The sequence below is a fragment of the Somniosus microcephalus genome, unplaced genomic scaffold (genome assembly GCF_052327205.1).
Source record: "Somniosus microcephalus isolate GS21.2 unplaced genomic scaffold, FLI_Smic_1.0 unresolved_chr5, whole genome shotgun sequence".
Lineage (NCBI taxonomy): Eukaryota > Metazoa > Chordata > Chondrichthyes > Squaliformes > Somniosidae > Somniosus > Somniosus microcephalus.
In genome coordinates, this window is record NW_028225183.1 from 23,058,312 (window position 1) to 23,077,325 (window position 19,014).

Below are 19,014 nucleotides of genomic sequence, written 5' to 3' on the forward strand. Positions count from 1 at the left end.
CGGAGTCTCGGCCTGTACTGTGTGAGTAAATCTCACCAATGGTTGCTCCCAGTGCAGAGTCTCGGCCTGTACTGTGTGAGTAAATCTCACCAATGGGTTCTCCCAGTGCAGAGTCTCGGCCTGCACTGTGTGAGTAAATCTCACCAATGGGTGCTCCCAGTGCAGAGTCTCGGCCTGCACTGTGTGAGTACATCTCACCAATGGGTGCTCCCAGTGTGGAGTCTCAGCCTGTACTGTGAGTAAATCTCACCAATGGTTGCTCCCAGTGCGGATTCTCGGCCGACGGGAGCCCGCGTGGTACTCGGTTGTGATGCTCAGCGGGACTCACTGGATTTCACTGGGCAGCTGTCTGTGTCACACCTGATGTGGAGTGTTGATCGTAACACTATGGAAATGTTCGATCCCAGATCTAACTGCTGTTGTACTGATGGGGAGGAGGGACTTGATATCATGTTTAACAAGGCAACGTTCTGCTTTTTATTTCAATATTTCCATCTAGACCTCTTAATAATATTGTATTTAATGCAGAGCGTTAGAATCTGGGAACGCCTGTCACCAACATGGCTGAAGCTCCAAACAGGGGAGAATATCCAACATCTTCAAGAATGAGAAAGGACAAAGGTAGGTTCAGAAAATTCATTTAAATATCATTTCTGTCCCAACAAAGGGTCCAGATCTCGTGCAACAACCTGCAGCTCACACAGGAAGAGGGATTAGGATAGGGGCTGAGTAGGAAGAGGGAAGTGAGTGACGATATGGAGGGGTACTGCAGTCACAGGTGGAGCCAGACCCTGAATACTGGAAATGTCCAATACATACCTAGAATTGGTGACTGTAATGTGGATAGAGACAGTGACTCAGAGGATGGTCTTCCTGAGCAGGAGGCCACTCCGAGTGGGGCGTTCTGGAGAGGCAGGTGGGGTACAAGAATAGGAGAGCAATAAGGGAATATTAAGACTGAGGCTCAGGTCTAAAAATCACGGCCTCAAGGTGGTGGTCTCTGGAATGCTTTGCACTGCGCTGCATAAGGAGGGAGATATGAGGCAGGTCAATGTAGGGCGGAAAGGCTGGAGCAGGAGGGAAGAGTTCACGTTCTTGGAGCAATAGAGTGAGTTCATGGAGAAGGGAAGGGACGGCCGTGATCTGAACCGACCAGCAGCAATCATTTTATGGAATGGGTGAATGGAGCAGCGGGAGGGTGGGTGACTGGAGCAGCGGGAGGGTGGGTGAATGGAGCAGCGGGAGGGTGGGTGAATGTAGCAGCGGGAGGGTGGGTGAATGGAGCAGCGGGAGGGTGGGTGAATGGGGCAGTGGGAGGGTGGGTGAATGGAGCAGTGGGAGGGTGGGTGAATGGAGCAGCGGGAGGGTGGGTGAATGGAGCAGTGGGAGGGTGGGTGAATGGAGCAGCGGGAGGGTGGTGAATGGAGCGGCGGGAGGGTGGTTGAATGGAGCAGCGGGAGGGTGGGTGAATGGAACAGTGGGAGGGTGGGTGAATGGAGTAGCGGGAGGGTGGGTGAATGGAACAGCGGGAGGGTGGGTGAGTGGAGCAGCGGGAGGGTGGATGAGTGGTGCAGCGGGAGGGTGGGTGAATGGAGCAGTGGGTGGGTGGGTGAATGGAGTAGTGGGAGGGTGGGCGAGTGGAGCAGTGGGAGGGTATCGGTTGATTTGACTGGAAGGTGGGGAATGTCCAGATCCGAGACTAGAGAGTGGAATAAATAAAATTGTTGAAACAGGAACACTTGGGTAGAGGTTTCCATGATTTTGACCCAACGATGATGACTAACAGGTCGGGCCTGGTCCAAGTGTGGTCGCTGTGTGACTTGGAGGGTAAATGGGAGGTGATGGTGTCCCCATGCACCTTCTGCCCTAGTCCACTGGATGCTGTGATCTATTAACTATGAGACAGAATTTAGTTTTGAATGGGTGTCGGAAAGAAATGATCCTGATTATAACATTTTGAGGAGAGTGAAAATATATTTGTGGATACCAGTATTACTAAATGGTTCTATGTCCACCCTGGAACACTAGGATGTTCCCTGGAGCTATCTTAAGATATAATCTATATGTACACATTTAAAGAATAGGAATGTAATTATGATATTTTGTGGTGGGAATGAGATAGAGGGGGAGACTGTGTTGTGAGCAAACTCCTGGAATCTCTATTTGAAGGACAAATTAGTGAACATTTACAGATAGAGGGGATGATCCGGGTGGCTGGAACTGATTAGCTGTCAATAAGTCGTGTTTGACAAATTTGCACACAGAATTGCCTATATAGATTGATGGAATGTAACACATGTGATGTATGCGGGTTTTTAGAAGCTGTTTGTTAATGTGGTTCTTTGTGTTCACAGATCCGAACTCGACAATCAATAAGTTCTTCACAAAGTGCGATGATTACCAGCTGTTCCAGTTGACGAAATTCTACCGGGACAGACTGGAACAGGCGTTTGAAGAGGGTGTGGAGGGACTCGGTCTCTGGTTAACAGGCGAGGACCATTTCAGTGGACAAGTGTATCACGTGAGTGGAAGGGACAAAGAATGAGTTTAGATTATTCTAACATCGCAGCGCTGACAGAATATTCTAACATAGGAGCAAAGGAATTGCTTGATGAGCAAAGACCAGTCTGTGTAAGTCCCCTCCTAACCCTGGTATTGAATGCTACAATGATGATGGAGTTGTTGACTGACCGATCTCTATTAATTAATCTACAACAGACTCATGAGTTGAGGAAAATCCCAGAGGTGGAGAGCTTTGTGAACCTTAGATCCAAAGTCATCTCTTCCTCCCAAGCATGCTATATACCACCTGTCACATCTCAAAATATTCATATACTACAACCCAACATATGATTTTCTGAAATAAATCTATCTAATTTGCCGTTTAATGATTCAATATTAATTGCTTCCACCGTCTCCTGAGGGAGCCTGTTCCCCAGATTGACCACTCGCTCACTGAAATTTTTTTCCACAGAGTAGTTTTGAATTTACCCTTCAAGCACTTGTTGTGTCCTCTGTTTCTAATACACTGGACAAAGTGAACCAGTAATCACATCACCTCTCAACCTTTTCTCTTCCAGTGAGAACAGGCCCAATTTACACAATAGCTCCTCCTAATCCAACCCCTCCACTCTCTCAATCACTCTAGTCGATCTCTTCGATAGCTGCGATAACCTTGTTAACTGAGGAAATCAAAACAGTATTCTAAGTACCGTCACACCAATGATTAATAAATTAGCGGGATTATCTCACTACATTTGCTTAATATTGATCTGTTAGCACATCCAACATCTGATTTGATTTGGTTTCCTCACTGCCACTGAGAATTGTTGCAATATCAAATATTGGAATCGTAGAATGTTAAAGAATGGAATTGGCAAAATATCAAAGAAATGGATAAAACTGCAAATATTGTGAATCTGAAACAATGATACGAAGAGGTGAAAATACCCAGCGGATCCATCAGTATCTGTACAAAGGACAGGGGAACGGTTCAGGTATAACTCTTGTGTGGACTGAAAACAAAGGGAAACGGTTTTACTGGGACTGGGAAAGGAGAGACCGGAGGCAACAGGCAGGAGTTAGAGGGAAGACAATGAGCTGAGTGACCAGGAAACTACTTGTTAGTAAATCGGGGAAATGTTAGATGACACACAAAAATCACCTCTGGGTTAAAGAAAAGACATTAAAAAACAGAAGCGCTCATATGGTGAAAGATTGAGACAAAAATAAAGGAAAAAATCCAAAAAAGCAGTGTGGGGATGGAAAACGGGACTCTCCCCATTCAAAATAGTGCAATTGTTTGTTTTCTCGTCCGAGTCACCGAGGTTAATCCCAACCTCCTGCTCACTGCCCATTACAATTAATATCCCACCTAGTCTAATCCCAACCTCGTGCTCACTGCCCATTACCGTTAATATCCCACCTGGTTAATCCCAACCTTCTGCTCTCTGTCCATTGCCGTTAATATCCCACCTAGTCTAATCCCAACCTCCTGCTCACAGTCCATTTAAATTAATACCCCACCTAGTCTAATCCCAACCTTCTGCTCACTGCCTATTACAATTAATATCCCACCTAGTCTAATCCCAACCTCCTGCTCACTGTCCATTACAATTAATATCCCACCTAGTCTAATCCCAACCTCCTGCTCACTGCCCATTACTGTTAATATTCCAACGAGCCTAATCCCAACCTCCTGCTCACTGTCCATTAAAATTAATATCCCAACTAGTCTAATCCCAACCTCCTGCTCACTGCCCATTACAATTAATATCCCACCTAGGCTAAACCCACCTCCTGCTCACTGTCCATTACAATTAATATCCCACCTAGTCTAATCTCATCCTCCTGCTCACTGCCCATTACAGTTAATATCCCACCTAGTCTAATCCCAACCTCCTGCTCACTACCCATAACTGTTAATATCCCACCTAGTCTAATCCCAACCTCTGCTCACTACCCATTACCGTTAATATCCCACCTAGTCTAATCCCAACCTCCTGCTCACTGCCCATTACTGTTAATATCCCAACGAGTCTAATCCCAACCTCCTGCTCACTGTCCATTACAATTAATATCCCACCTAGCCTAATCCCAAACTCCTACTCACTGCCCATTACAGTTAATATCCCAACGAGTGTAATCCCAACCTCCTGCTCACTATGCATAACTGTTAATATCCCACCTAGTCTAATCCCAAACTCCTGCTCACTGCCCATTACAGTCAATATCCCATCTAGTCTAATCCCAAACTCCTGCTCACTGCCCATTACAGTTAATATCCCACCTAGTCTAATCCCAACCTCATGCTCACAGCCCATTACCGTTAATATCCCACCTAGTCTAATCACAAACTCCTGCTCACTACCCATTACCGTTAATATCCCATCAATCTAATCTCAACATCCTGCTCTCTACCCATTACCGTTAATATCCCACCTAGTCTAATCCTAACCTCCTGCTCACTACCCATTACCATTAATATCCCATCTAGTCTAAACCCAACCTCCTGCTCACTACCCATTATCGTGAATATCTCAGCTAGGCTAATCTCAACCTCCTGCTCACTACCCATTACCGTTAATATCCCACCTAATCTAATCCCAACCTCCTGCTCACTACCCATTAACTTTTATATCCCAGCTGGTCTAATCCCAAGGTCCTGTTCACTACACTTACCGTTAATAGCCCACCTAGTCTAATCCCAACATCCTGTTTACTACCCAGTACTGTTAATATCCCACCTAGTCTAATGCTATCCATCTGTTCAATCCATGCACTCTAACATTGCTTTTTCTCGAAAGCAAATTATCTTATATAACAATTTATCGACTTGCTTCCTCAAAGTTTGTGGGAGTAAATTATACATTTTAACCACCATGTACGGAAAAAAGTGTGTCCACCCTCACCCTTAATACTTCGAATTTGCCTAAATTCGTGGCTTTTGACCAGAAAGTGGAAACCATCTGTAAACATTTCTTTCATCATAAGCTTTCAGAAATTGAAGACTTCCATCAACTCCTCACCTAATCCGCTCAACTCGCAAAGCATGAGCCCTAAGTTCTCAAACTCCCTTTATAAAAGGAATTCCACATCCCAGTGAACGTGCTGAACAGTTTTTCAAAGAAATGTATTTCCTTCCTATAATTGAGTTTCCAAAACTAAATGCATCTGTGTAAATGACCTGCTGCTGCTATCTTGGTGTGGAACGTCACTCCCCATTTTCCTCCAGTTAAACATTGGAAAGACTGATGCAATCGTCTGCTACTCCACCAGAAATTCCATCTCCTCATTGCTTGATTCCATCTCCCTCCCCGTCCACTGCTGGTGACTAAGCTAGGCTGTTCACCATCTCCACACCCAACCTTGAGCTGTAGTCCCTGCACCATATACTCACCATCACAAAGATCGCCTACTTCTATCCCCGTAACATTGCCCGCCCCTGCCTCGGCCCATCTCTAAACCCGACTGTCCCAATGCCCCCCTGGCCGGCCTCCCTCCTTAAACCCTCTCTAATCTTCAGCAACTCCCAAATTCTGCTGCCCGCAACCTGCCCAGTTGTCATTCAAATATCTCTCGTGTGCTCACTAACCTTTCCTGGCTCCCGCTCCTCGAATGCCTTCATTTTAAAATTCCCATTCTGCTCTTTAAATAACTTAATGTCCTCGACCCTTTCTATCTCTCTAACCCACTCCAGCCCTAAAGCCTGCCATGCCATGGGAATTCTCCGTTGCTCTGATTCTGGCTTCTTTTGCACGCTGTCCTTCACACCACCACTGTTGGCTGAGCGTTCAGTTGTCTTGAGCCCCACGCTCAGGAATTCACTCCATCAACCCCTCTGCCCCCACCTCCCTCTGCTCCTTAACCCTTACCTTTCCTCCAGGTTCAGAGCACATCCGCTAATTAAGATGCTTTGCCTCGGGTTCATTGTTTGATTCCGCCTCTCTGAAACACCCTGGGACTAGTTTCCACTTTAAAAGCCCTATATAGATATAAGTTGGTGATTGAAGTCCTGACTATCCATTGGTGGACACGTGCTTCCGGTTACTGAGATTTCATACTGACAGTGATTGTGCAAAAATTCAGTGTCTGTCATTTCAATTGCAGGAGAAGCATGCGATTGGCGTGATTGGAATTGTTGCCATTATTTTTATTATTGGTCGATTCTGCTGACGAATTAACCAACAGTGGTTTTTTCCATCAGTCAGTTTAATTGCCCAGGAAGTTTTGCAGCTGCTTCCCTCACTTCAGATTCATCCCTTTCCTGCCAGGGGAGTTCTGATTCGCTGGTGTTTATTTCTCAGTATATTAACAAAGTGTGACAGCAGGAAGTAAGTGTGAGAAACGAGTGTATCATATTGTCAATCAGGAATCTGATGTCATGTTGGACACTGAGGGAGAGAGAGAACTAATCCCATTAAAACTATTGCTGATTCTCTTTGATTCCTCACTCTCCTAGAACAATATTTCTGATTTCTATTTTCCTTCTATCTCAATTATTTCCCGTTAATGAGCGAATCTAGATGTTTACAGAATATTTAGCTCTTGTTCAAAATGGATCAGTACCCGTCCCAGTGATTACCTTCTGTGCTCAGAACAATGGGGAGATCCCATCACTATGCAGGTCCTTTCCATCTCATTATCAGTGCTTGTCTTTGACTCCGCACCTCAATACATTCATTACTATTCTTTACAGAAAGTCACTGAGCTCGCGGAGGAGGGAAACCGGGCGGACAGTTCCAAACTTCTCCTAACTCTGGTGATGGAGAAAGGCTCTGGGGCCCGAAGGGTGATGTGGGAATCCTTGGTGAAAATACACCACAGGTTACCAATGCTGGACAAAATACTGAAAGAAATAGAGGAACATGGTACGGTAACATCACACATGGAATGTAAATTCAGATTCAAACACTGCAGAGTTTACTATAATATCACACAGATCTGATTTCATGAAAGGTCATTGATTTCAACAGGTTGTGACCCATTTGTTTGCATGAACATCGGACAAAGTTTATCCGAAGTACCCAGTCACCTGAAAGGTAAGTGAGGAAATTTTATTTCACTTGAGAATCAGAATGTTTGACAGTAGCCGTTTGTTGAGAGGTTGTCAGAATCTGCCAGTCAGTGGTACAAAGGCTGGAGATACAGCATTAAACGGCATTTGGATTCGTGATTAATCCACCAAAGTTCTGCATAGGTTCAATTTACAATTAACTCAGATTTTGGAATTATTGGTAAATTTAGAGGTCTTGTATTCTCCAGTTAATCCAACTGCTCATTGCCTACACGTGGCAGGATCCTGGTAGATTGTGAAACCCCAAACACACATCGCAGGGTCCAGGTACACTGTGAAACCCCAAACACACATCGCAGGGTCCTGGTACACTGTGAAACCCCAAACACACATCGCAGGGTCCTGGTACACTGTGAAACCCCAAACACACATCGCAGGGTCCTGGTACACTGTGAAACCCGAAACACACATCGCAGGGTCCTGGTACACTGTGAAACCCCAAACACACATCGCAGGGTTCTGGTACACTGTGAAACCCCAAACACACATCGCAGGGTCCTGGTACACTGTGAAACCCCAAACACACATCGCAGGGTCCTGTTACACTGTGAAACCCCAAACACACATCGCAGGGCCCTGGTACACTGAAACCCCAAACACACATCGCAGGGTCCTGGTACACTGTGAAACCCCAAACACACATCGCAGGGTCCTGGTACACTGTGAAACCCCAAACACACATCGCAGGGTCCTGTTACACTGTGAAACCCCAAACACACATCGCAGGGTCCTGGTACACTGTGAGACCCCAAACACACATCGCAGGGTCCTGGTACACTGTGAAACCCGAAACACACATCGCAGGGTCCTGTTACACTGTGAAACCCCAAACACACATCGCAGGGTCCTGGTACACTGTGAAAACCCAAACACACATCGCAGGGTCCTGGTACACTGTGAAACCCCAAACACACATCGCAGGGTCCTTGTACACTGTGAAACCCCAAACACACATCGCAGGGTCCTGGTACACTGTGAAACCCCAAACACACATCGCAGGGTCCTGGTACACTGTGAAACCCCAAACACACATCGCAGGGTCCTGGTACACTGTGAAACCCCATGCACACATCGCAGGGTCCTGGTACACTGTGAAACCCCAAACACACATCGCAGGTTCCTGGTACACTGTGAAACCCCAAACACACATCGCAGGTTCCTGGTACACTGTGAAACCCCATACACACATCGCAGGGTCCTGGTACACTGTGAAAGCCCAAACACACATCGCAGGGTACTGGTACGCTGTGATACCCCACGCACACATCACAGGGTCCTGGTACACTGTGAAACGCCAAACACACATCGCAGGGTCCTGGTACACTGTGAAACCTCATAGACACATCGCAGGGTCGTGGTAAACTGTGAAACCCCAAACACTCATCGCAGGGCCCAGGTAAACTGTGAAACCCCATACACACATCGCAGGGTCCTGGTACACTGTGAAACCCCATACACATATCGCAGGGTCCTGGTACACTGTGAAACCCCAAACACACATGGAAGGATCCTGATACACTGTGAAACCCCAAACACACATGGAAGGATCCTGATAAACTGTGCAACCCCATGCAAACCTGGCAGGATCCTGATATACAGTGAAACCCCATACACACCTGGCAGGATCCTGATATACAGTGAAACCCCTTACACATCGGCAGGATCTTGATATACTGTGAAACCACATACAGACCTGGAAGGATCCTGATATACAGTGAAACTCCATACACACCGGGCAGGATCCAGATACACTGTGAAACCACATACAGACCTGGCAGGATCCTGAGACACTGTGAAACCCCATAATGACCTGGCAGGGTCCTGATATACTGTGAAACCCCATACACACCTGGCAGGATCCTGATACACTGTGACACCAGATATACACCTGGAAAGATCCTGATACACTATGAAAACACACACACACCTGGTAGCATCCTGATACACTGTGAAACCCCATACACAACTGGCAGGATCCTGATCAACTGTGAAACCCCATACACACCTGGCGGGATCCAGATACACTGTGAAACCCCATACACACCTGGCAGGATCCTGATACACTGTGAAGCCCCTTTCACACCTGGCAGGTTCCTGATACACTGCGAAACCCCATACATACCTGGCAGGATCCTGATACACAGTGAATCCCCATACACACCTGGCAGGATCCTGATACACTGTGAAACCCCACACAAACCTGTCAGGATCCTGATAAACTGTGAAACCCCATACACACCTGGCAGGATCCTTATACACTGTGGAACCCCATACACACCTGGCAGGATACTGATACACTGGGAAACCCCATACACACCTGTCAGGATCCTGATACACTGTGAATCCCCATACACACCTGGCAGGATCCTGATACACTGTGAAACCAAATACATACCTGGCAGCATCCTGATACACTGTGAAACCCGATACACACCTGGCAGGATACTAATACACTGTGAAACCCCATAGAAACCTGGCAGGATCCTGATATACTGAAACCCCATACACACCTGGCAGGATCCTGATACACTGTGAAACCCCATACACATCTGGCAGGATCCTGATATACTGTGAAACCCCATACACATCTGGCCGGATCCTGATACACTGTGAAACCCCATACACACCTGGCAGGATCCTGATACACTGTGAAACCCCATATACACCTGGGAGGTTCCTGATACGCGGTGAAACCCCATACACACCTGGCAGGATCCTGATACACTGTAAAACCCCATACAAACCTGGCAGGTTCCTGATACACTGTGAAACCACATACACACCTGGCAGGATCCTGATTCACTGTGAAAACCCATACGCACCTGGCAGGATCCTGATACACTGAAACCCCATACACAGCTGGCAGGATCCTGATACACTGTGAAACCCCATACACACCTGGCAAGATCCTGATACACTGCGAAACCCCATACATACCTGGCAGGATCCTGATACACTGTGAATCCCTATACACACCTGGCAGGATCCTGATACACTGTGAAACCCCATACAAACCTGTCAGGATCCTGATAAACTGTGAAACCCCATACACACCTGGCAGGATCCTTATACACTTTGGAACCCCATACACACCTGGCAGGATACTGATACACTGGGAAACCCCATACACACCTGGCAGGATCCTGATACACTGTGAATCCCCATACACACCTGGCAGGATCCTGATACACTGTGAAACTAAATACATACCTGGCAGCATCCTGATACACTGTGAAACCCCATACACACCTGGCAGGATATTGATACACTGTGAAACCCCATAGAAACCTGGCAGGATCCTGATATACTGAAACCACATACACACCTGGCAGGATCCTGATACACTGTGAAACCCCATACACATCTGGCAGGATCCATACATACTGTGAAACCCCATACACATCTGGCAGGATCCTGATACACTGTGAAACCCCATACACACCTGGCAGGATCCTGATACACTGTGAAACCCCATACACACCTGGCAGGATCCTGATACACTGTGAAACCCCATACACACCTGGCAGGATCCTGATACACTGTGAAACCCCATACACACCTGGCAGGATCCTGATACACTGTGAAACCCCATATACACCTGGGAGGTTCCTGATACGCGGTGAAACCCCATACACACCTGGCAGGATCCTGATACACTGTAAAACCCCATACACACCTGGCAGGTTCCTGATACACTGTGAAACCACATACACACCTGGCAGTATCCTGATACACTGTGAAAACCCATACGCACCTGGCAGGATCCTGATACACTGAAACCCCATACACACCTGGCAGGATCCTGATACACTGTGAAACCCCATACACACCTGGCAGGATCCTGATACACTGTGAAACCCCATACATACCAGGTAGGATCCTGATACACTGTGAAACCCCATACACACCTGGCAGGATCCTGATACACTGTGAAACCCCATACACACCTGGCAGGTTCCTGATACACTGTGAAACTCCATACACACCTGGCAGGTTCCTGATACACTGTGAAACCCCATACACACCTGGCAGGATCCTGATACACTGTGAAACCCCACATACACCTGGCAGGATCCTGATACACTGTGAAACCCCATACACATCTGGCAGGATCCTGATAAACTGTGAAGCCCCACACACACAACTGGCAGGATCCTGATGCACTGTGAAACCCCATACCCACCTGGCAGGATCCTGATACATTGTGAAACCCCATACACACCTGGCAGGATCCTGATACACTGTGAAACCCCATAAAAACCTGGCAGGATCCTGAAATACAGTGAAACCCCATACACACCTGGCAGGATCCTGATATACAGTGAAAACCCTTACACACCGGCAGAATCTTGATATACCGTGAAACCACATACAGACCTGGAAGGATCCTGATATACAGTGAAACTCCATACACACCTGGCAGGATCCAGATACACTGTGAAACCACATACAGAACTGATTGGATCCTGATACACTGTGAAACCCCATAATGACCTGGCAGGGTCCTGATACACTGTGAAACCCCATACACACCTGGCAGGATCCTGATACACTGTGAGACCACATATACACCTGGAAGGATCCTGATACACTATGAAAACACACACACCTGGTAGGAGCCTGATACACTGTGAAACCCCATACACAACTGGCAGGATCCTGATCAACTGTGAAACCCCATACACACCTGGCGGGATCCTGATACACTGTGAAACCCCATACACACCTGGCAGGATCCTGATACACTGTGAAACCCCATACACACCTGGCAGGTTCCTGATTCACTGCGAAACCCCATACATACCTGGCAGGATCCTGATGCACAGTGAATCCCCATACACACCTGGCAGGATCCTGATACACTGTGAAACCCCATACAAACCTGTCAGGATCCTGATAAACTGTGAAACCCCATACACACCTGGCAGGATCCTGATACACTGTGAATCCCCATACACACCTGGCAGGATCCTGATACACTGTGAAACCAAATACATACCTGGCAGCATCCTGATACACTGTGAATCCCCATACACACCTGGCAGGATACTGATACACTGTGAAACCCCATAGAAACCTGGCAGGATCCTGATATACTGAAACCCCATACACACCTGGCAGGATCCTGATACACTGTGAAACCCCATACACATCTGGCAGGATCCTGATATACTGTGAAACCCCATACACATCTGGCCGGATCCTGATACACTGTGAAACCCCATACACACCTGGCAGGATCCTGATACACTGTGAAACCCCATATACACCTGGGAGGTTCCTGATACGCGGTGAAACCCCATACACACCTGGCAGGATCCTGATGCACTGTAAAACCCCATACAAACCTGGCAGGTTCCTGATACACTGTGAAACCACATACACACCTGGCAGGATCCTGATTCACTGTGAAAACCCATACGCACCTGGCAGGATCCTGATACACTGAAACCCCATACACAGCTGGCAGGATCCTGATACACTGTGAAACCCCATACACACCTGGCAAGATCCTGATACACTGCGAAACCCCATACATACCTGGCAGGATCCTGATACACTGTGAATCCCTATACACACCTGGCAGGATCCTGATACACTGTGAAACCCCATACAAACCTGTCAGGATCCTGATAAACTGTGAAACCCCATACACACCTGGCAGGATCCTTATACACTGTGGAACCCCATACACACCTGGCAGGATACTGATACACTGGGAAACCCCATACACACCTGGCAGGATCCTGATACACTGTGAATCCCCATACACACCTGGCAGGATCCTGATACACTGTGAAACTAAATACATACTTGGCAGCATCCTGATACACTGTGAAACCCCATACACACCTGGCAGGATACTGATACACTGTGAAACCCCATAGAAACCTGGCAGGATCCTGATATACTGAAACCCCATACACACCTGGCAGGATCCTGATACACTGTGAAACCCCATACACATCTGGCAGGAATCATATATACTGTGAAACCCATACACATCTGGTAGGATCCTGATACACTGTGAAACCCCATACACACCTGGCAGGATCCTGATACACTGTGAAACCCCATACACACCTGGCAGGATCCTGATACACTGTGAAACCCCATACACACCTGGCAGGATCCTGATACACTGTGAAACCCCATACACACCTGGCAGGTTCCTGATTCACTGCGAAACCCCATACATACCTGGCAGGATCCTGATGCACAGTGAATCCCCATACACACCTGGCAGGATCCTGATACACTGTGAAACCCCATACAAACCTGTCAGGATCCTGATAAACTGTGAAACCCCATACACACCTGGCATGATCCTTGTACACTGTGGAACCCCATACACACCTGGCAGGATACTGATACACTGGGAAACCCCATACACACCTGGCAGGATCCTAATAAACTGTGAAACCCCATACACACCTGGCAGGATCCTGATACACTGTGAAAACAAATACATACATGGAAGGATCCTGATACACTGTGAAACCCCATACACACCTGGCAGGATACTGATACACTGTGAAACCACATACACACCTGGCAGGCTCCTGATATACTGAAACCCCATACACACCTGGCAGGATCCTGATACACTGCAAAACACCATACACATCTGGCAGGATCCTGATATACTGTGAAACCCCATATACATCTGGCACGATCCTGATACACTGTGAAACCCCATACACACCTGGCAGGATCCTGATACACTGTGAAACCCCATACACACCTGGCAGGATCCTGATACACTGTGAAAACCGATACGCACCTGGCAGGATCCTGATACACTGAAACCCCATACACAGCTGGCAGGATCCTGATACACTGTGAAACCCCATACACACCTGGCAAGATCCTGATACACTGCGAAACCCCATACATACCTGGCAGGATCCTGATACACTGTGAATCCCTATACACACCTGGCAGGATCCTGATACACTGTGAAACCCCATACAAACCTGTCAGGATCCTGATAAACTGTGAAACCCCATACACACCTGGCAGGATCCTTATACACTTTGGAACCCCATACACACCTGGCAGGATACTGATACACTGGGAAACCCCATACACACCTGGCAGGATCCTGATACACTGTGAATCCCCATACACACCTGGCAGGATCCTGATACACTGTGAAACTAAATACATACCTGGCAGCATCCTGATACACTGTGAAACCCCATACACACCTGGCAGGATACTGATACACTGTGAAACCCCATAGAAACCTGGCAGGATCCTGATATACTGAAACCACATACACACCTGGCAGGATCCTGATACACTGTGAAACCCCATACACATCTGGCAGGATCCATACATACTGTGAAACCCCATACACATCTGGCAGGATCCTGATACACTGTGAAACCCCATACACACCTGGCAGGATCCTGATACACTGTGAAACCCCATACACACCTGGCAGGATCCTGATACACTGTGAAACCCCATACACACCTGGCAGGATCCTGATACACTGTGAAACCCCATACACACCTGGCAGGATCCTGATACACTGTGAAACCCCATATACACCTGTGAGGTTCCTGATACGCGGTGAAACCCCATACACACCTGGCAGGATCCTGATACACTGTAAAACCCCATACACACCTGGCAGGTTCCTGATACACTGTGAAACCACATACACACCTGGCAGGATCCTGATTCACTGTGAAAACCCATACGCACCTGGCAGGATCCTGATACACTGAAACCCCATACACACCTGGCAGGATCCTGATACACTGTGAAACCCCATACACACCTGGCAGGATCCTGATACACTGTGAAACCCCATACATACCAGGTAGGATCCTGATACACTGTGAAACCCCATACACACCTGGCAGGATCCTGATACACTGTGAAACCCCATACACACCTGGCAGGTTCCTGATACACTGTGAAACTCCATACACACCTGGCAGGTTCCTGATACACTGTGAAACCCCATACACACCTGGCAGGATCCTGATACACTGTGAAACCCCACATACACCTGGCAGGATCCTGATACACTGTGAAACCCCATACACATCTGGCAGGATCCTGATAAACTGTGAAGCCCCACACACACAACTGGCAGGATCCTGATACACTGTGAAACCCCATACCCACCTGGCAGGATCCTGATACATTGTGAAACCCCATACACACCTGGCAGGATCCTGATACACTGTGAAACCCCATACACACCTGGCAGGTTCCTGATACACTGTGAAACCCCATAAAAACCTGGCAGGATCCTGAAATACAGTGAAACCCCATACACACCTGGCAGGATCCTGATATACAGTGAAACCCCTTACACACCGGCAGGATCTTGATATACCGTGAAACCACATACAGACCTGGAAGGATCCTGATATACAGTGAAACTCCATACACACCTGGCAGGATCCAGATACACTGTGAAACCACATACAGAACTGATTGGATCCTGATACACTGTGAAACCCCATAATGACCTGGCAGGGTCCTGATACACTGTGAAACCCCATACACACCTGGCAGGATCCTGATACACTTTGAGACCACATATACACCTGGAAGGATCCTGATACACTATGAAAACACACACACCTGGTAGGAGCCTGATACACTGTGAAACCCCATACACAACTGGCAGGATCCTGATCAACTGTGAAACCCCATACACACCTGGCGGGATCCTGATACACTGTGAAACCCCATACACACCTGGCAGGATCCTGATACACTGTGAAACCCCATACACACCTGGCAGGTTCCTGATTCACTGCGAAACCCCATACATACCTGGCAGGATCCTGATGCACAGTGAATCCTCATACACACCTGGCAGGATCCTGATACACTGTGAAACCCCATACAAACCTGTCAGGATCCTGATAAACTGTGAAACCCCATACACACCTGGCAGGATCCTGATACACTGTGAATCCCCATACACACCTGGCAGGATCCTGATACACTGTGAAACCAAATACATACCTGGCAGCATCCTGATACACTGTGAATCCCCATAAACACCTGGCAGGATACTGATACACTGTGAAACCCCATAGAAACCTGGCAGGATCCTGATATACTGAAACCCCATACACACCTGGCAGGATCCTGATACACTGTGAAACCCCATACACATCTGGAAGGATCCTGATATACTGTGAAACCCCATACACATCTGGCCGGATCCTGATACACTGTGAAACCCCATACACACCTGGCAGGATCCTGATACACTGTGAAACCCCATATACACCTGGGAGGTTCCTGATACGCGGTGAAACCCCATACACACCTGGCAGGATCCTGATGCACTGTAAAACCCCATACAAACCTGGCAGGTTCCTGATACACTGTGAAACCACATACACACCTGGCAGGATCCTGATTCACTGTGAAAACCCATACGCACCTGGCAGGATCCTGATACACTGAAACCCCATACACAGCTGGCAGGATCCTGATACACTGTGAAACCCCATACACACCTGGCAAGATCCTGATACACTGCGAAACCCCATACATACCTGGCAGGATCCTGATACACTGTGAATCCCTATACACACCTGGCAGGATCCTGATACACTGTGAAACCCCATACAAACCTGTCAGGATCCTGAAAAACTGTGAAACCCCATACACACCTGGCAGGATCCTTATACACTGTGGAACCCCATACACACCTGGCAGGATACTGATACACTGGGAAACCCCATACACACCTGGCAGGATCCTGATACACTGTGAATCCCCATACACACCTGGCAGGATCCTGATACACTGTGAAACTAAATACATACCTGGCAGCATCCTGATACACTGTGAAACCCCATACACACCTGGCAGGATACTGATACACTGTGAAACCCCATAGAAACCTGGCAGGATCCTGATATACTGAAACCCCATACACACCTGGCAGGATCCTGATACACTGTGAAACCCCATACACATCTGGCAGGATCCATACATACTGTGAAACCCATACACATCTGGCACGATCCTGATACACTGTGAAACCCCATACACACCTGGCAGGATCCTGATACACTGTGAAACCCCATACACACCTGGCAGGATCCTGATACACTGTGAAACCCCATACACACCTGGCAGGATCCTGATACACTGTGAAACCACATACACACCTGGCAGGTTCCTGATTCACTGCGAAACCCCATACATACCTGGCAGGATCCTGATGCACAGTGAATCCCCATACACACCTGGCAGGATCCTGATACACTGTGAAACCCCATACAAACCTGTCAGGATCCTGATAAACTGTGAAACCCCATACACACCTGGCATGATCCTTGTACACTGTGGAACCCCATACACACCTGGCAGGATACTGATACACTGGGAAACCCCATACACACCTGGCAGGATCCTAATACACTGTGAAACCCCATACACACCTGGCAGGATCCTGATACACTGTGAAAACAAATACATACATGGCAGGATCCTGATACACTGTGAAACCCCATACACACCTGGCAGGATACTGATACACTGTGAAACCCCATACACACCTGGCAGGATCCTGATACACTGTGAAACCCCATACACACCTGGCAGGATCCAGATACACTGTGAAACCCCATACACACCTGGCAGGATCCAGATACACTGTGAAACCCCATACACACCTGGCAGGATCCTGATACACTGTGAATCCCCATACACACCTGGCAGGATCCTGATACACTGTGAAACCAAATACATACCTGGCAGCATCCTGATACACTGTGAATCCCCATAAACACCTGGCAGGATACTGATACACTGTGAAACCCCATAGAAACCTGGCAGGATCCTGATATACTGAAACCCCATACACACCTGGCAGGATCCTGATACACTGTGAAACCCCATACACATCTGGAAGGATCCTGATATACTGTGAAACCCCATACACATCTGGCCGGATCCTGATACACTGTGAAACCCCATACACACCTGGCAGGATCCTGATACACTGTGAAACCCCATATACACCTGGGAGGTTCCTGATACGCGGTGAAACCCCATACACACCTGGCAGGATCCTGATGCACTGTAAAACCCCATACAAACCTGGCAGGTTCCTGATACACTGTGAAACCACATACACACCTGGCAGGATCCTGATTCACTGTGAAAACCCATACGCACCTGGCAGGATCCTGATACACTGAAACCCCATACACAGCTGGCAGGATCCTGATACACTGTGAAACCCCATACACACCTGGCAAGATCCTGATACACTGCGAAACCCCATACATACCTGGCAGGATCCTGATACACTGTGAATCCCTATACACACCTGGCAGGATCCTGATACACTGTGAAACCCCATACAAACCTGTCAGGATCCTGAAAAACTGTGAAACCCCATACACACCTGGCAGGATCCTTATACACTGTGGAACCCC

The 19,014-nt window shown here is 47.8% G+C and overlaps 1 protein-coding gene across 1 annotated transcript in view; it reads left to right on the forward strand.

Moving 5' to 3' along the window:
- The first annotated feature begins 560 nt into the window (after positions 1–560).
- Positions 561–19,014, forward strand: part of LOC147087699 (putative G protein-coupled receptor 139) — an 89,903-nt gene continuing 71,449 nt past the window's right edge. The window contains exons 1-2 of the mRNA XM_085977770.1: positions 561–621; positions 7,476–7,541. Of these exons, the coding sequence (XP_085833896.1) occupies positions 561–621; positions 7,476–7,541 (127 nt within the window). The remainder of the gene's footprint in view (positions 622–7,475; positions 7,542–19,014) is intronic.